The sequence below is a fragment of the Phoxinus phoxinus genome, assembly GCF_949152265.1.
Source record: "Phoxinus phoxinus genome assembly, chromosome: 5".
NCBI classification, from domain to species: Eukaryota; Metazoa; Chordata; class Actinopteri; order Cypriniformes; family Leuciscidae; genus Phoxinus; species Phoxinus phoxinus.
Genome location: NC_136880.1, coordinates 42,658,626 through 42,678,431, shown reverse-complemented (window position 1 = coordinate 42,678,431; position 19,806 = coordinate 42,658,626). Strand labels below are relative to the sequence as shown.

General features: G+C 41.6%; 3 protein-coding genes across 3 annotated transcripts in view; 2 read left to right on the top strand and 1 right to left on the bottom strand.

Moving 5' to 3' along the window:
• map2k2b (mitogen-activated protein kinase kinase 2b) overlaps nt 1–19,806 on the top strand; it is a 529,628-nt gene that overhangs the window by 351,549 nt on the left and 158,273 nt on the right. The gene's annotated exons all lie outside the window — the stretch shown is intronic.
• The window catches only part of LOC306999010 (uncharacterized protein), a 98,467-nt gene that overhangs the window by 65,253 nt on the left and 13,408 nt on the right, over nt 1–19,806 (top strand). The window contains 8 exon segments of the mRNA XM_079613406.1: nt 222–527; nt 1,198–1,462; nt 6,248–6,322; nt 8,255–8,549; nt 9,474–13,368; nt 13,520–14,410; nt 14,507–15,354; nt 17,967–18,110. Coding sequence (XP_079469532.1) covers nt 222–527; nt 1,198–1,462; nt 6,248–6,322; nt 8,255–8,549; nt 9,474–13,368; nt 13,520–14,410; nt 14,507–15,354; nt 17,967–18,110 — 6,719 coding nt within the window.
• On the bottom strand, nt 6,153–7,834 carry LOC306998708 (elongation factor 2b-like). Its single transcript, XM_079612976.1, has 2 exons — nt 7,183–7,834; nt 6,153–6,564 (listed from the first exon to the last, which is right to left on the bottom strand). The coding sequence occupies exons 1-2, from the start codon at nt 7,349–7,351 to the stop codon at nt 6,371–6,373; spliced, it is 363 nt and encodes a 120-aa protein (XP_079469102.1). The 5' UTR covers nt 7,352–7,834; the 3' UTR covers nt 6,153–6,370.

The following is a 19,806-nucleotide window of genomic DNA, read 5'->3' as shown; positions in this document are numbered from 1 at the left end:
GTTTCTGTGTGAACCAAATTTCAGAAATGAAGTGTATCTTCCATCCATTCCCTGACCCATTAAGAGTTGACATAAAGTTGACCATCTGAATTAATTACAATTACATGAACTGATGAATATATTCCTTCAATGCAATGCCAGTTGCTTTGGATAAAGTGTCTGTCAAATGCATTCATGTTGTAAATGTTCTACTGATCTGCTCTCTGCTTTCATTATTATAGTGAGTGGAGATGATGGATCTGATTCATGGTCTGTGGGAAGTTCTGCTTATGGTTCATTCAGATCACGATCAGGAGCAGACCCAATGTTCGGTTCATCACATTCCAGAGATTCATCTCACACAAGTTACATGTCAGGAGCCATAAAACGATATAACAGCATTGACTTGCATCCACCAAACAGTGTTTCAAACAGATCACAATCATACCCAACGCACGGTTTATCACATTCCAGAGATTCATCTCACACAAGTTACGTGTCAGGAGCCATAAAACGATATAACAGCATTGGATTACTACCACCAAACAGTGAGTGTCTTGTTTTATTTGGCACTTTCAGTACATATTTTGGTCTCCCTGTGACCTTTACAGCATTAGAGCTCATGTTTTCCATGAATACCATCTGTTTTGTTGTGAAAATATAATTATTAATTAATATAATTTAGTCTACATTGTCGTAAATTTGTCAACATATATTTTCCCCCATAATAAAAGTTGGACCCTTTCTAGCCTACATCTTCTATTTTCTCAATTTTTGATTATTGAATTTATGACAATAAATGCAAACCTGATATGAAAAAATAAATAAAAATAATAATAAAGCACATAATATTTAGTACATAATACATAATAGTTTGATCTTAGGTTGATGATCAACATTTTCTGGAGTTTAAGCACCTGTTTATACCTATTTTTTTACAGTCTATGGTTTATACTCATCATTTCTTCTCTATACACATCCTCAACTTTAAATGATTGCATTAAATAGCAATCAGGCTTGTAATAAAGACATTCATAGATAAAACAGGGCCAAAAACATGTGAAATACAGTCTGATTAATAAAGTATTTGTATAATGTTTTAATGATTACCAATAGGCTGCATTATTTTTAGTAGGAACATACTGAAAGTTTTAAATCTCAGAATTTTGTTCTATAAGAGTTTCAAACCTTTTACTGATTTAAATGTTTTCCCCCCAGTGAGAGGAGATGAGTGGTCGGACACACGGTCTGTGGGAAGTTCTGCTTACGGTTCATTAAGATCACTATCAGGAGCAGACAGCGATTCAGTTAGCTCATTACGCTCAGAAGTCTCGTCTCACAGCTCAGGATTCTGGTCTTTGCGGTCCATCCTGGAGTCTGTGGAACATCCAGCAACCAGACGAGCACTTGGTGGGACCATGATCTCAAAACCTTTCCCAAGAAGATTAAAGCAGCATGATAAGCATGAAGACACTAAGAAAACGTGAATTATATCAAATTAATGAAAGAGAAATTGTGTCTTTATAATTTTGACATTTACATTTTGACGACATATTATTCAACGATAACTAAAACTATAAGGCAGTTGTCTAATTAAATTAGTGGAGATGTATAAACATAAATCATATTGATATGTAGGCTAATTAACATTGAGTGTTTTTTGTTTATTTTGTCAAAAATGTGTGTTTATTTTTAAATTTTCTTTATAAATCATAAAAATTTTAATCCCAGATTTATATATAATTTTTTTTATATATATATATATTATACAGAAGCGCTGTTCCAATGCTTTGCTGTCTACTGTTGGCAAATGCAACTTGCTTCTTTTGAAAGCTAAAGTGTTTATATATATATATATTAATAAATAACACGTACACATAGCAAACTATAAAGTTTGCTAAGGGGTACTTAAATGTAACAAATCATGTAAAAAAAAGTATCATCTTTCAAAAATGTCTGTCAAAATATATTGATTGAATGATGTTCACTAACCTGATTTTTCAATTGGATTGCTGTTTTTCTCTCTTTAGCATGCAGTGTAAAGTATTTTACTCGGTTCCCTGATCATTTTGATTCAATTTCAGCGAGTGAAGAACACATTCTCATGTATTATGTACGTTATCGTCTCTGACAGACACCAAGCATGCTGAAGTTAATGAATAAGAGACGAGAGATAAAGTTTGCCAGAAAACTCATTTAGCCAGTTAGTTATGAGCTGATAGGCTTGAGTGACCAAACTACATTTCCCATCATTCTCTGGGGCAGCATATTAATAATAATAAAACATAAATTACACACATAAATGTGCATTCTTTGAGTTTTCAGAGCTTGTAAAAATAAAATTCCCATGTGGACTTGAATGCACCATATGGTCCTAACCTCAATTTCAACGTCGGTAACCAAACAGTTAACTGGTCCCATTGACTTCCATATGTTTTCCTACTATGGAAGTGGAAGTCAATGGGACCAGTTAACTGTTTGGTTACGGACATTCTTCAAAATATCATCCTTTGTGTTCAGCAGAAGAAATACATTCATACAGGTTTGACACAACTTGAAGGTGAGTATATGATGACAGAATTTTCATTTTAAAGCGAACTATCCTTTAAAGCCTTTAAATAAAAGAGTTATTGAGCTGTTAACACTGTTATACAATAAAAGAGCCTGCACAGCGACAGGAAATAAAAATGAACAGTGCCTACCTTACACAACACCGACGACTTGCGCTCACGAGAAGAGCAGATTAATTATTTCTACACACACTGCAACGGTCACAATATGACGTCACTTTATATGTTTAAAAAAAAACATTAGTTCCAGCCCTTGATTCTGATTGGTCAATAGCTGTGTTTTATTCACGATAAAACTATGACCGCTTCACCCAACGGTTCTCTATGTATCACTACACCACCCCTAGCAACCACTCTTAGCAACGCAAACATATGTTCTCGTTGATATTGTTCAGTGAAGCTTGTGTGAGAGATCGAGTAAGCGAGTGTACTGCATTTACAATATAGCATTTTCCTTCAGGCCAGTCCTATATTCGTAATACAAAAATCCGTTGAATTTCCGTTGTCCTTTTTACAGTTAAGGGGTTTCCCTGCCCTGACACCCGTCATCAGTTGTGTCTTGCTTAGCTGCTGTCCACAACAAGTCCTTTAAATATAAAAGTCTTCTCTGCTGACTGACTCGCTCATAAAGACAGTTTTTGCCGCCATCTAATGGCGATTTTTTTTTATTTCTGCTGTTCACGGTCAGGGACTATTTCTTCCACTGGACAGCGGAAGGGGCTAGTGATTTTACTTAATAAAAATAGCATTGATGGGCTACGTATTTTTTGGCTTTAATATTTGTATTGTGTGTTAACCGTTTTATAAAAGCAATAAGGTACTCGAGGCTATAGTGCTGTATCGTGAATAAGCCAAGGCTGAAGGGTACGTTACTCCGCTTCGCTTACATAATTTAACATACAAAACACTTTTCTAATAGCCCACTTAAAGTATTTATTAAAAATAGACTATAAATGCTTCCCCTTTTTACTTTGAACACAATGTTTTTTTTACCCATTTACTTTTATGATGGATCTAGTGATTTTATTTGGTAAATTTCATGTCCACAAAAGTAAAATAAATAATTATAAACCTTGTTTGAAGGTCTTTAAGCCATAAAGATGTCCATTTCCAATGTATTGATAGCAAAAAATGTAGATACAATTTAAAATTAAATTTGTAGATTAAAGTTTTCTTTTTTTTTTTTCAGTATTGATTTGTTTTTTGCTTTTTATAAATGCCTACATGAAAGTAAAATTATGGACTGCAATAACTAGAATTGAGTCTTGAGACTTTACACGGCTCAACTTAACTAACTTCCAATGAAAAATACTCCCAAAACATTTATTAATCCTTATTTCAACATTTCCTGATACGGAGTTTTATCAGGTTTTTAATAGACCTGAGCTAACATGAACCGTTGCATTTATAAAGCATCAACGTAAACTAAAAATGATCAATCATTAATGCATTAACATTATGCCTTCATTATAAATCAAAGTAAACAACGTTTTTTTTATTTTTTAATAAAGTCTGAAAACGATCTGTAATGAGGAAACTTCATGAGTAAATAAAATCACCACCAGAACTTTAAAAGCTTTAAATTATTTAGGGTATTATTAATTCCTGTCTAATTATGAACATGGCTCATAAAGACTACATATTTAAAAAAAATTAAAAGGAAGTTATACCATGGTACTGTATATTGGCACCACAGCCATTACATATTTAAAACAGTAATCTCCTATACTAAACCTAAACTAATCTTGACAAACTATATATAATTTGAAAGCTTACAATCTCTAGTTTACATATTTGGTGACTGATTTTCAAAATAAATTACAGAGGAGCCGTAATTTATCAATTTGCAACAAGAATATGTTCATACTCCTAAGGCGTGTTCAGACCTTTATTTTGAAATAGTGATGAACATGAAAAATTATGAAAGAATGGTAGAAACCTCAGTTTGTTTTCATGCCAAGAGTTCAAAAGATAGCATCCATTCAATTCTTTTAGAAAAAAAGCTCTGAAAATGTTTTAAATATAAAGAAAATAATAATAGATTCAGCATTAGTGATGTGTCAGCGAGCTATAATGCACATACGTGATCTTCTGTGTTTCTTAGAGGTTGAATTAATTTCAAAATCGGCCAAACTTCAAACACTACTTCTGAATAGGATGTCTACTTTATAGATTGTATGAAAATTGTAAAAATAATGGTTCAGACTCAAACAACATATGGAGATGAAGGCGCCCTTATATGCGCAGTAATGTCCACTAGTGGAGAAGTGTGGTACTGCGCCCAAACTAAATCTCACTGAACGCTAATTTTCTGATATCAACCTAAAAAAAATAAAAATAATTGGCTTTGATTTTTGTGCATTTTTAGAGTCCTCCAGGTTTTGAAAATATATATTTTATATAAAATATGAATTACATTTTTAACATTGTATATTTTCATAAACAAACGTTTTTTCTATTTAAAGGGGTCATGACATGGTTTTATTTTATTATTATGTTCCCTTAGGTGCAATTATAGTATTACTATAGTTTTTTTTACAAAAAAACTTTTAAAATGTAGTGATTTATGACCTTTTCCCTGTTTCTCATCCTCTGATTCACACAGTCTGTTTTGGGGGTGTTTCCCCTTTAAGAGTTCAGTGTTAACGCCCACTGTTATGATTGGCTAACGTCAGTGCCTATGCATCAATTATTAACGCCCCCAGCCAGAACCTGTGCGCATTCAGCGTATTTAAAAAGTACTTTAAAGTTTTAAATACATTACTTACAGTTTGCGTCGTCGTTGTTGAGCCCAGAATAGTCGGCACGGACTTATATTTGAGCAAAAGTTTTCTGGCAAAGCATCATATTGGGATTTGTTCTCAAAACAGTCATGCTTCAAATGTATAGAACAAACGCTTAAACTAACACTGCCGTGACTGGGACGTCCGCAAAAAATAAAGTGCATCCATTTTCCCTGACGACTGGATCTTTCGCAGCGTATTCAAAGATGTTGTTTGTCCACAGCCAGGAACAGCACATCTGCGGCGTCGTAATTTCCCTGTACACAGACACACTCGCTGTCCGTCGACTGAACACTTGTGCGGCGCGCGGCGATACGAAATGAGCGTAGTTGTCTTGCGCTTAAAGCGTAGTTGTCTTGTGCCGGAGGCGGTCATATGCAAACGCTGGTACGTCACTTCGCACCGTGACGTCACTTCTTACCATGGATCCAGAACGAGCTGTATTTAGAGCTTGATTAAATAAATGATTCGTTTATAATGGGGAGGACGTCTTAAGCTATGAAACTTGCAGAACGTTTTAATGGAACAAAGACCTCTTATATACCAAAAGATCAAGGCAAACTTAGTTTCTCATGTCATGACCCCTTTAACTTCCTTAATTGATTACACTTCTACAAAAATCTGTCGAATGTCTTTAAAACAAGACCAATCTTAGATCTATATTCTAAAGCATTCTTCAATTATAACCATTTAAGTTCTGAATGTGCATCTTCATGTCTATTAAAAAAAATGGGGTGCCGCTTAAGGGATTAAACAGCGACTAGAAAACGCATGAAATCAACATCTGAACAGACCAGCAATGAAACGCCACACACTCGAGTAATTTTCAATTTTTATTTTCTTTATTTAGATTTACATAATCCACTTGACTTTCCTGTTTGCATGTGAGAAGTGTGGTGTTTGTGCCCTGTACAGTCCAGTCCCTCTCGCGTACTCTGAGGGAAGGAAGCGAGTGCAGGAGGGAAGGAATGAAACGGGAATGAGAGGAGAGTAAAGCGCAGATGTTGGGCTACGGTGGGAGACGTGTCGTTCAGCGGTTTATAACTTGTCCAGGAAGTTGTCGAGTGCCGGCATGCCCTCCTTCAGGCCCTTGCGTTTGCGTGTGTCGGCGACGATCTGGAAAGGCTTGGATGCGGCGTCTTTGGGGTCGCCGGGCAGAATCTGCCAGTGGTCGAACACACACTGAGGGAACGCCTGACCGCCGGTGTTGGAGCGCAGGTCAGCTGTGAAACCTGCACACGGACACAGAACATTAGCATTAGCACAATTGCAAAGGCAGACACGTTTTTATAAGTGACCCTGAACCACAAAACCAGTCATATGGGTCAATTCTTTGAAATTGAGATGTATATATCATATGAAAGCTGAATAAATAAGCTTTCCAGTGATGTGTGGTTTGTTAGGATAGGACAATATTTGGTCGAGACACAACTATTGAAAATCTGGAATCTGAGGAGCAAAAAAATCAAAACATTGAGAAAATCTCCTTTAAAGTTGTGCATTTATGTTCACGATTGTGCTGCATTCACTCACAAAAATACATGTTTTATATATTTACGGTAGGAAATTTACTAAATATCTTCATGGAACATGATCTTAATATCCTCATGATTTTTGGCATAAAAGAAAAATGGGTAATTTTGACCCATACACTGTATAGTTGGATATTGCCACAGATATACCCGTGCGACTCCAGACTGGGTTTGTGATCCAGGGTCACGTTGATAAAATGCGACTAACGAGTCGTTGAATAGTTGTCAGTGCATTTTGGTAAAAAGCTACTTCTAATACGATGCTTTTGTCTGATAAAATGAATGAAATGCAATGAAGAAAGCGGAACGGTTACTCACCGAAAGACTCGTTGACGGGAAGGAAGGCCTTAACGATGAACATGGGCGTCCCCATGACCTGAGACTCCTCGAACACGTGGCCTCGCTTTCTGTTCAACACGCCGTAGATGCCGCCGACCACCTGCTCTGGGCACTGAGAGAGAGAGAGATGCGGGTGAGAAACGCTCATCGGTTCAAGATTATTGCTAACACTTTATTTTGATGGATCGTTGAATACACGCAACTTTGCAACTACATGTCAACTTGCAGTCATTAGTAGACCGTCTGCTTAAAGGGGTCATCGGATGCCCATTTTCCACAAGTTGGTATGATTCTTAGTTTAGGGTCTTCATGTAAAGTTTGTAATATACTTGTTAAAATTCCTCAATGGTTGTGTATAACAATAAAACACCCTTTTTACCTTAAAAAAAAACTTCACAGCGACCCGTTTCGGTGCATGTCTCTTTAAATGATAATGAGCAACTGGATAGATGTGATTGTGTTCATGTCTGTGGAGGTCTCAGATATTAGTGGTAGGGGTTATCCATCACTTCATCAGAGTGGTGCATGATTTCTCATCATAGACCAGCCAGGACATCAACCAGGGTTCCCACACCTCGGTTAACTTCAAATTCAAGGACTTTCCAGGTCCAATATTCTCAAATTACAAGGACTTAAAGGGTTAGTTCACCCAAAAATGAAAATAATGTCATTAATGACTCACCCTCATGTCGTTCTAAGCCCGTAAGACCTCCGTTCATCTTCGGAACAGTTTAAGATATTTTAGATTTAGTCCGAGAGCATTCTGTCCCTCCATTGAAACTGTATATACAGTATACTGTCCATGTCCATAAAGGTAATAAACACATCATCACAGTAGTCCATGTGACATCAGTGGGTTAGTTAGAAGTTTTTGAAGCATCGAAAATACTTTTTGGTCCAAAAATAACACAAAATAAGACTTTATTCAGCATTGTATTCTCTCCCGGGTCTGTTGCATGATTTCTCATCATAGACCAGCCAGGACATCAACAGAACCGTTATTAACGCAAACCAAACCGTATTTCCTTCTGAACGTCTCTCACCTCTTTAGTGGCCCACTGGAACCCAGCAACAACGCTGTCCTTGATCTCGTTCAGGTACTGCACTCCCTTGGTCACGTCCACCAGGACGTTGGGTCCGGTTCCGTCGGGTCCGAAGCACCAGATCTTACGGGCCTCTGTGACCTCCCAGTCGTATTTGTCGGCCAGATAACGGGCGCGGGTCTTGAGCTCCTGACGGGACGACACGTCACCCTTGTCGATGTCTTTGGCGAGACCGTCTGGGAACGGTCTGGCCTTCATGTAGAGACGGTTGTGTTTGTTGGGGGACTTGGACAAGCACATCTGGTCTGATTCGGCACTGACCGTCTCCCTGTATGACACAACGGGGTCCGATTTCTGTTGGAGAACGAGACCGACGGGTTAAAGGTTACAACAGGTTAAACGCATTTAAATTTACTGCTAAATCAGCTTCACAGACTGATTGTAATACGACAGATACAACAAACTAAAAATTTAACACGTTTTTCTTGGTCCATCTTACAAAACAATTTTTTTACTTCAGTAAAGAAAATAGTTAAAATAGCCCATATTATAGGCCTACACATTTACAAGTTCATAATTTAATTGTTTGGGGTCTGCTAGAACACACTTGCCTGATTTAAAGATAAAAAAAAACATTTTTATAAACTGTATATAAATAAACCCTCTTCCTGAAACACTGTTTTAGGGTACGTTAACACCTTTAATGCGTCTAACCTTTGAGTTCTACACTTTTGTTTACCAGATGGTGCAATTTTCTCAGGTTTGGTCTATAAAGGAAATACCCGTTTTTATTCCCTGTAAGAAAGGCCGCGCAGATGACTGTATAATCGTGTATGCGCACCTCTGCCGCATATTGCTGCGCTCCAACACTCCCTGAGCGCACGCAACGAGCAGCGCTCTGTTCTGTGCAGATTCACGGACGATGGTGAAGCAAGTGTGTGTCGAGACGACGCTGCTGAGATAATTCACAGTTTGAAGAGTGTTTAGACTAATATTGTGTGCGTCACGTCTGAATATAACCATATTGGAAGATTGTATGCCCATGCCTACTGCAACAGTTTATTAAACAACATCCAATCAGTTAATGGTCTGGTTCATGTGTTCTGACCGACACCCGTGAGTGATTACCACACAAAAGTAGTTCCAGCAATAGAAATAAAATACAGTCCTTTTAAGTCTCCCCAACAAATGGTCCTTCGAGCCGGATCTGTGGTAATTTCTCTCTAGAAGATGGATGATAGAGTTTCAACCAGACCTAAGCGTCAGACTTATCCGCCACGCCATTATGATGAGTACGAGATGGGGTATGTGCTGCCGCCACGATATTCATCTGAATCAAGAATCAGTAGGCATGGGCAAGAAGAGGAGTTACATTCACATGAGGAAGGAGCAGCCAAGATGACACCCTCTCCTTTCAGCGACCATCAGACACTGAGGGATGCTGGCTATACAGAAGACCCGTATGCTGAATCAAGACAGCACAGTTACAGACCTGGTCCTGACAGTCAGTTAGCTGAACAGTACCCAAAAAGAACACATCATGAAAAGAGTAGAGTATCAGCTCCACGCGTCTGGTCTACGACACTGCGGAATCTGCCTCCAGCCTCCCAATCAGACCATTTGCATAGCAGCGAAGAGCAGTTTAGTGCCACCTTAGCAGAGATCCGACAGACTAGATCGGAGTTAAAGTTACTCGCCGAGACGGTGCGCAGTCTTCAGCAGACCCCTCAGCTAGCGATAACACGCTCACGTTCCAGTACATCTGACCTACTTATGCCTGCTCAATCCCCCCTAGACCACAGATTTGTGCCTCCTCCTTGTGCAGAGCTGGTCAGCGATGAAGTCAGCGAATGTGACGAAGTAGACTGGCCTGACCCTCCCCCCTGGCCAGAGCCAGAGGAGCCCCAGCCGCCACAGCCTATAGGCGATGCTCCCATCGTGGGCCTTCTGGAGAAGATGATGAGTGAATTGCAAGTATTAAAGCAAGCTGCCATCCATCCAAGTAGACCTCTTGCAGTACAATCAGCAAGCCTTCCTGTCAGAGACTCCAGACCTTCAGACCCTCAGACAAGCAGGATGCTTCTGGGCCATTTAAGTCAACGACAAAGCCTTCATGCTCAGCCACCTCCCAGAGCCAGTCCAGCTTATAAGTCAGAGCAGTACGAGAGTTACCTTCAAGATGAGCATGCAGCGATCTCCCAGCCATACCTCCAGAGGAGGGCTCAGCCGAGAACCCCACTTGATCTTCAGCACCAGACTGTCCCACACGCTGAGCCGACATACCGAGGTCCAATGCCAACGATCCCCCATTTCAGTCACAGAGACCCCAGTGAGTTTGCTAGATTGAAGATAGCTTTGGAGAATCTACTGCCCCCAGATGGGACGGAGCTGTTTAAATACCAAATCCTAGTGGATCACTTGAAGCTAGAAGAGGCAAGGCTGATAGCAGATTCGTATTTGAACTCCCCCACACCTTACAGCAATACCATGGCTGCTCTTAATCAGAAGTTCGGCCAACCCCATCAGATGGCATTGAACAAAATAGCCAGTGTTATGGACTCACCTGATATTCGACGTGGTGATCAAGCTGCCTTTGAGAAGTTTGCCCTACAGATCCAGGCACTCGTGGGTATGCTTAAATCACTTGGCCCCCCAGGAGAGATAGAGCTACAGTGTGGATCCCACGTAGCACGCCTGTTGAGTAAATTACCGCCAGAGATGAGAGCTGAATTCAGGCGCAGCAAGGTCCATCATCCAGGAACAACCTATACCCTGACTGACCTCTCTGAGTGGCTGCAATATGACTCCTGGTGCCAGGAATATGACGGTACGTCGCAGGTGAAGATCACCAAGGAGAGACAATGGCCTAGACAGGAACCTCGCCAGAAGAGGTGGACCACCACTGTGTTGCATGGAGCTAGAGAGGCGATGGAGAGAGAGATTTCAACAGTGCCTGTGAATCTCCCTGCCAAGAGCAGAATTAAGCCTTATTGCCCATTCTGTAACAACTCAGATCACTTCTTGAGCCAATGCACAGAGGTTGTAAAACTGAACAGGAACCAATTATCAGAGTGGATCCGTACCAATAAAAGGTGCTGGCGATGTGCTAGAAACCACCAAGCTGCGCAGTGCAACTTGCGGAAACCCTGCAGCATTTGTCAAGGTAAACACTTGTCAGTGCTGCACGAAATTAATGCCATGACACCTAAGACTGTGATCAAGCCGACCAAAGAGGAGAGCTGTCTGGTGAATACGCCTTCGGAAGTGCTGTATGTGGACAGACCAGTAGATGGCAGTCGTGTGCTACTAAAGGTTATTAAAGTACTACTCCACCATGGCAAGCACACCCTGAGCACATATGCCGTCCTGGACGATGGCTCAGAACGGACTATGCTCTTACCAGCTGCAGCACGCCACCTGGGCCTCCGAGGGGAGCCAGAAGACCTTGCCCTGCGGACTATACGACATGACATTCAAATCCTACACGGGTCCATGGTGTCATTCCGTATTTCGCCAGCCGATAAGCCTCAGCACAGCTTCCTCATCACTGGTGCCTTCACCGCAGAACAACTGGATCTTGCACTTCACTCTTACCCCATGGACAAATTGCAGAAGAGGTACAAGCACCTTGTGGGCCTCCCATTACAGGCATTCGAGCAGGCGCAGCCCTTGCTGCTCATTGGAGCTGACCACCCTCACTTAATTACTCCCATTAAGCCAGTAAGGTTAGGACCCCCAGGAGGACCTGCAGCTCTTAAGACACGTTTAGGATGGACATTGCAGGGTCCCACTAGACTTGTCGAGCAGTCCATTCACCCGCAGCAATGTTTGTTGACCTCCACAATTCCTCAAATGACAGAGCTCTTCAGGAACGTCGAGAAACTGTGGCAAGTTGACGTACTTCCCTTCAGAAACGAGAAGGAGGTCACCAGGTCCAGACAAGACCAATATGCTATTCATATGCTTGAATCAAAGACTACCCGAGTTAATGTGGATGGAGTCTTACGTTATGCCACCCCTCTGCTTAGGCGTAAAGATATGCCGCATTTCCAAGCCCCAAAGGAAATGGTAATTCCCAGCCTCAGGAACACTGAACGGTGCCTCACTAAACACCCAGATCGAGCCAAGGCGTACAAGGCTGAAATTCAGAAACTGACCCAGGCAGGAACTGTCAAGAAGTTGAGTTCCGAAGAGTTGACACAGTCAGGGGAATCATGGTATATCCCACATCACATGGTGACCCACAACAATAAGAATCGCATTGTGTTCAACTGTTCTTATCAGTACCGAGGTCTGAACCTAAATGAGTGGCTGTTGCCTGGTCCCACCTTAGGACCTTCCCTCCTAGGAGTGCTGTTACGGTTCCGGGAACACACCGTAGCTATAAGTGGTGATGTGAAAGCCATGTTCCACCAGGTCCGCCTGCTCCCTGAAGATCGTCCCCTTCTGAGATTTGTCTGGCGTGACATGGAAGGAGACCAAAGTCCATCAGTGTATGAGTGGCAAGTCCTGCCCTTCGGTACCACGTGTAGCCCGTGCTGTGCCACTTACGCCATGCAGCACCACGTTATCAGTCATAGCCAGCCAGAGGATGATGTGAGGTTTTCCATTGAGAGATGCTTCTACGTCGATAATTGTCTGCAAAGCCTCTCCTCCCCTGACCAAGCCCGAACACTGGTAGATAAGCTAAGGGAGATTCTTGCCTCTGGTGGATTTGAACTCCGTCAATGGGCCAGCAATAAGCCAGAGGTTATCAGCCATCTACCGAAAGAAGCCCGATCTGACAGTCTAGAACTCTGGTTCGCTCACGACCGAATTGATAATCCTGAATCCGCTCTGGGCCTTAGCTGGCACTGTTCCACAGACACACTGAGGTACAAACATCGACCAGTCAATTATGATGCTCCTACCATGCGGAACATCTACAGGGTCTTAGCCAGTCAGTACGACCCCCTCGGGTTTATCCTGCCGTACACCACCCGTGCCAAAATACTAGTGAGACCGCTTTGGGACAAACACAGAGACAGGGACGATCCCCTACTGCCCCATGATTTGTTACAAGCCTGGAGAGACTGGGAGGGAGTTACAAGTCCTGCCAAGAATCATCTTTCCCCGAGCATACGTACCTCCTACCATGGATGAGAGAAGCATTACTCACGAGATGCATGTGTTCTGCGATGCTTCGGAGCAAGCATATGGAGCTGTCGCTTACCTGAGGACAGCAGGCAGTCAAAGTCACCCTTCTGTCTCCTTTGTTGTGGCCCGTTCAAGAGTTGCACCTAAACGACTGCATTCAATGCCTAGATTGGAGCTTTGTGCTGCCCTCACTGGAGCCCAACTCAGTAGGTTGATGGAGCAAGAACTTACCCTGCCAATCAGCAAGATTACCCTCTGGACCGACTCAACCACGGTCTTGTCCTGGCAACAATCTGAGTTGTGCCGATTTAAGGTATTTGTTGGCACCCGAGTGGCGGAAATTCAGGAGCTCACCAATCGACATTCATGGCGATATGTTGACTCTGCGAATAATCCTGCGGATGATCTTACAAGAGGTAAGAGGCTAGAGGAGCTGGCTAAGCCTAACCGTTGGAGCCATGGACCACCATTTCTCCTGCAAAGCTCAGATAAATGGCCAACCCTGTCAACAACAGTAGTGGAGGAGTGCCATTCAGAAATTCGCAAGTCTGCATTCTGTGGAGTTGCGACCATACCTGACGAAGAGTCTCACATACCCGATGTGCATCAGTACACCACTTGGAAGGAACTTCTAGAGGCCACAGTGCATATGCTTCACGGGGCGGCAGGTCAGAGCGAGAACCCTACTGCTGATAAATACCGTACAGCTGAGATTCTTATCCTGAGAGGGGCACAACAGGCTAGCTTTGCAGAGGAGTTCAGACTACTGCGAAATGGGAAACCAATCCAACGAAGTAGCCGTTTACTTACCCTGTCTCCAGAGCTGGACGAGACAGAGGATCTCATTAGGGTCGGGGGTAGATTGCGCCGATCCGAAGACATAGACCTGGCTGCTGTGCATCCCATCATCTTGGATCATTGCCATCCGACCACTAAGCTTCTGATTCAAGACTATGATACCCGACTCTGCCACCCAGGCCCTGAGAGAGTGTTTGCAGAGATCCGCCGCAAGTTTTGGATCTTACGAGGTCGAGAAGCAGTTTGACGGTATCAACATGCTTGCACAGAGTGTCGTAGATGGAAAGCAAGCCCTCAAGTTCCTAAGATGTCAGACCTACCTGTAGCACGCCTACGCCTGTACAAGCCCGCATTCTACTCGACAGGCATGGACTGCTTCGGGCCCTTTATAGTGAAACTGGGCAGGCGCACCGAGAAAAGGTGGGGAATTATCTTCAAGTGCCTTACAACAAGATGTGTACATCTAGAGATCCTCTCCAATCTGGATACCGACTCCTTCTTGATGGCCTTGAGGAGGTTCATCGCCAGGCGAGGGACACCAGCCGAGTTGTTCTCTGACCAGGGAACAAACTTCCGTGGAGGAGAAAGAGAGATGCGGGAAGCCCTTGCAGAATTATCCCCAGAACTCCGACTCCAGCTAGCCAAACACAAGATAAAGTTTCACTTCAACCCACCTGGTGCACCCCACTTCGGCGGAGCTTGGGAGAGGGAAATCCGCTCAGTGAAAACTGCACTGTACCGGGTAGTAGGCAGTCAATCCGTTACAGAGGAAGTGCTACATACTGTTCTCCTGGAAGTAGAAGGTATGTTGAATGCTAAACCATTGGGGTATGTGTCCTCCAACCCTAAGGACCTTGATCCGGTGACGCCTAATGTTCTCCTGATGGGACGGCGGGACGGGTCCCTGCCACAAGTGGTCTATCCTAAATCGGAACTCCTGAGCAGACGCCGCTGGAGACATTCCCAAATTCTGGCTGACCAGTTTTGGTCTAGTTTCATTAAGAACTATCTCCCGAACCTACAAACTCGCCAGAAATGGAATGCTAACCCTACAGATATGACCCTAGGATCAGTGGTACTGATGATGGACCCTCAACTGCCCAGAGCATGCTGGCCGGTTGTTCTTGTCACCAAAGTTTACCCCAGTGCGGACGGACACATAAGGACAGTGGATGTAAGGATAAACAATAGAACTTACACTAGACCTGTAGCCAGATTGATTGTTCTACCAGAGGTTACAGATGAGGATGAGAACTAAGCCCTTATGCCTGTCTCCGGATACTGAATTGATCACCTATTCAGAAACAAATGTGCTGCACACATTTGGGGGCGGCTGTAAGAAAGGCCGCGCAGATGACTGTATAATCGTGTATGCGCACCTCTGCCGCATATTGCTGCGCTCCAACACTCCCTGAGCGCACGCAACGAGCAGCGCTCTGTTCTGTGCAGATTCACGGACGATGGTGAAGTAAGTGTGTGTCGAGACGACGCTGCTGAGATAATTCACAGTTTGAAGAGTGTTTAGACTAATATTGTGTGCGTCACGTCTGAATATAACCATATTGGAAGATTGTATGCCCATGCCTACTGCAACAGTTTATTAAACAACATCCAATCAGTTAATGGTCTGGTTCATGTGTTCTGACCGACACCCGTGAGTGATTACCACACAAAAGTAGTTCCAGCAATAGAAATAAAATACAGTCCTTTTAAGTCTCCCCAACATTCCCGTTTTCTGCTTCTGCATATTATAGAGCGAATAATGCAGCTATAATTTTGTGTGGGTGTGTTGCTATGTAGTGTGGTTTGTATGAGTAATAAAATAAAAGTGTGTTGGTAGGGATGGGCATCGTTAAGAAATTATCGATATCGATGCCATTTTCAAGTCTGCTTATCGATGCGATTCCTTATCGATTCCCATATCGATTCCTGTACCATTTGCTGAACACTTACAGGGTGGCTTTGAGCGTTGTTGGCTTTGAATGTCTAATTTAAAGTGGTTTTAGAGAAAGAAAACCAAGTGTGCAATATCAATACAGAAGTTGAAAGCTTTGAAATTTCAAAAAAAAAAAAAAAGTAAACATTTCTAAAACAAAGCTTTGTATTGTAATCACACTTAGTCCCCTTGGGGTTACAAATAGCATCTCAAATTATAATAAAATGCGTTTTTTTATAATGATAATATATAAATACTTATAATATTTTAATGATATAGGTAAAAATATAATAAATATGTAATATAGTTATCATATTTAGCTAAATAAATATTTAGCTAAATACTCATCTCTACAGACAATTGTTTAAGTCCAACTACGTGCTATGGTTATTAAATGGCTTTCCTGAGGTGAACATAACGTTACGTGACTGAGCTGTTTATGGACCTCTTTCTGCGGTTGAAAAACACTTGATCGATCGATTTTATTACATTTCAGTAAGTTGAACTGTATCTTTCAAATTACCTATTGATCATTCGAAGTTAATTTACTATTAGTTAGTAGTAACAGATGATCGGTTCACGTGCCGCTTAAACTGAGATCTGTCACATCACATTTACAAGCGCCAAAACGGTGTTTATTGTTTGAATTTTGTAATTAAATTGACAGAATCTGAGAGCTGAGAATTTGTTTTATATCAATAGTACCGTAAGCTTCTCTGTCGGTGTCAGTGTCCTCTTTGCTTCGGGATTTTCTCTGCGTGAGAAAATGGGTGTGTGGCGTGAGAGCGTGAGGAAAGTGACAACTGCGTGAGTCTCACGGTGAATGCGTGAGAGTTGGCAGCCCTGCAGATTCAGTTTGTAAATGTTTTTGGCGGGTGTGCTTGTGCAGCCGCGGTCTTGTTCATTTGCTATGTTGTTTGTGTATCTCTATGGCAAACGCGCTGAGCACCGTTCGGAACTACGGGAGCCCAGAGGGGAGCGTCGGCGGATGTTAAAGAGAAAAACGATTTTCATTCAAACATATCGACGTACACTACACATTCGAGTTAATCATTAAAATCAAATTATCGCCCAGCCCTAATGGAAAGGAACATTCGGAATTGTTAGTGGAATCGTTAACGTGTGGACGTGTACGATTCCGATGGATCGGAATCTTTGGAACCGGTTCCAAACCGGAACCTGGAACCGATTCCCAAGCCTATGTGTTGGTAATATTGGAGAGAAAAGCTACAGCAAATCCAACCACTGTGTCCCAGTGAGTTTTGCTGGCATCTAATGGGGAAAATCAGGTACTGCACCCAAACACAATCTGACTGAAAGCTCATTTTTTGAGATATCAACTCATGACTTAAGATTTATGGCTTTGAATTCTAGCAGTTTTAGAGTTCAACATGCTTCATTAAATATATATTTTATATAAAAGTTCATAAATAATTTTCATAAACCTCTAACTTTTTAAACTTTACTTCAACAAGGGTCTTTAAAATGAGAATGTGTCTTCACATTTTTATCACAGTTTTGATATGGCTGGGCAAAAAAAAAATAGATTTTTAAAATGTGGTCGATTCAAAATCGATTCTCAAAGGCCAAAAATAGGAGAGAAAAAAATCCATATTTATTTATACCCATCACCCAAAAGCCAGTTTTAGTTTTCCTACAGTGTTCATAGGCTTGCAGCCTCCATGCTACAGATAATGCTGTGAGATTTTATGTTAGTTTTCTCTTAATGCTAATCAGTGAAGTGTCCCTTTAAATGTGGACTTTTTCCTGACTTGAACGAGTGCTAAAGATCAGCTTGATGCTCCCTGAACCTGTGTGTGTGTGTAACGTTCCCTTCTCTCCTCTCGCAGGGTCCGGACTCGCACTACGGCACTAAAGGCATGAGGAAGGTCACGCACGAGTCGTCCGGCACCGGCACCAAAACCTGCTTCACGTTCTGCTACGCCGCGGGCAACAACAACGGCACATCCGTAGAGGACGGCCAGATCCCAGAAGTCATCTTCTACACGTAGTCAGAAGATTCGATCGGCACATAATATTGCACTCAGGGGCGGACTGGCCATCTGTGTGATCTGGAGAATCACAGAACGGCCGGTAGGCTACTCCAGGACTCTAACACTGACTGTAACTGTTACAGGACGAACGTTTGTCTTCAGGAGCTTCTGTGTTTAATAGCTGACTTTGGAGAGGGCTTATATCTACACTGACTGTTAACAGCAAGTGAATTACTCACCCATGACTGACTGAGACGTAACAAATCTTCTTTATTTTTGTGTATCGGATTTTTGCATCAGTCGATATGGGTCGCGATTTAAAAAAACTTGCCAAAAAAAAAAGCACCTCATAATGTTTTAGAGCTTTACATTTAACTCCATTATACAGGGAACACATGACTTGATGTGTATGCAGGTTATTCTGCCCTACAGAAGTTATTACTGTACATATTTTTGTCATTGAGTTTGGACTGAAATGGTCTTTTAGATTATTATTTGAAAACAGATATTATATCGAATCAATCGGTTTCCGTGTCGGAGTAGATCCTGCGTTCAGCTTTTTGGTCTAGCGTTGTGATTGTAGACCAGAAGTCTTTCTTTTGTGCCAAGGTTTCCTTACATACATTCAGCACTTAATTGAACTAGAGGGTGAAAGTCCATTCAGGAACACAGTATTTATTGACAGGATGAGCCTCAGTCTGTTCAGATCAAACACGCTGATGTTTCTTGATTGTAGATGGGTCGGTTATATTGGGTCTTTGTATATGACTGCTCATGTCCAATAAAGTTTAATCATTCTTTACTTTTGAATGTTTTTGTCCACTTGTTTTTAAGGACTTCAGACTGTATAATTTAATAAGTATATTAATAGGCCTACAGTAAAAATTAAAACATTAAAGTGAGCTAAGTCTCTGTTTTTGTCAAGTTTATTTATATATTGCTTTATGCAATTAAGCAGCTTTACAGAAAAATCAATATGAGCCAGTGTGATTTTAGTATAATTGAGATACTATTATAGTTTTTATTAATATTTTGTATCAGATTGTTTTATTTGCAGATTACATTATTTACATATTAAGTACTGATTTTGTTTTGTCTTTTTTTCTGTAGCCCATAGTTTTTATTAATTGTTATTTTAGTAGCCTACATCGAGTTAAACAATTAAAATGGGAAAGATTTTAAACATTATACCAGCAGTTTCCATTGTTTTATGTCTTCAATATATTCATCACATTCAATCCATTTTTATTCCTGATCATAAACATTCACTGGCATCTTTTTGCTCTCCAAGCCGTTAAGTCATTATCACCTCAAGTTTAAGGAAACTAATCCCGCATTCGTGCCAGATACTGTAGGCTAATGCTTTTATTCTGTCACGGTGGGTCGGTTGCAGGAAGGCAGACGGAGACGAGGACATATTTCCGCAATGAAGGTTTATTATAATAAAACGCAGAACAGGTAGTAGCAACACACACTAAATAAGACGGAGATCTGAACAAACAAAGACTAAACGGGGTCGCACACCGGACGAGAAGCGCAGCGCCGCGTCGCGGACAACTCGAGGTATCGCACACCGGACGCGCACTAGTATCTCAGTTTATGGCCAACAATATTGTTATGATTAATGACATTATGGAATTAAGATAATGTCTGTACTATGTTATGTACTGTACAATGAAATATAATCGTTGCGAAG

What these genes read in the sequence shown, in the direction of transcription:
- LOC306998708 (XM_079612976.1), bottom strand. Translation starts at nt 7,351, where the DNA reads ATGAGCGTTTCTCACCCGCATCTCTCTCTCTCTCAGTGCCCAGAGCAG. An exon ending in TCCCGTCAACGAGTCTTTCG is followed by an intron (nt 6,565 to 7,182) that starts GTGAGTAACCGT and finishes GTCCGTGTGCAG; the next exon opens with GTTTCACAGCTGACCTGCGC.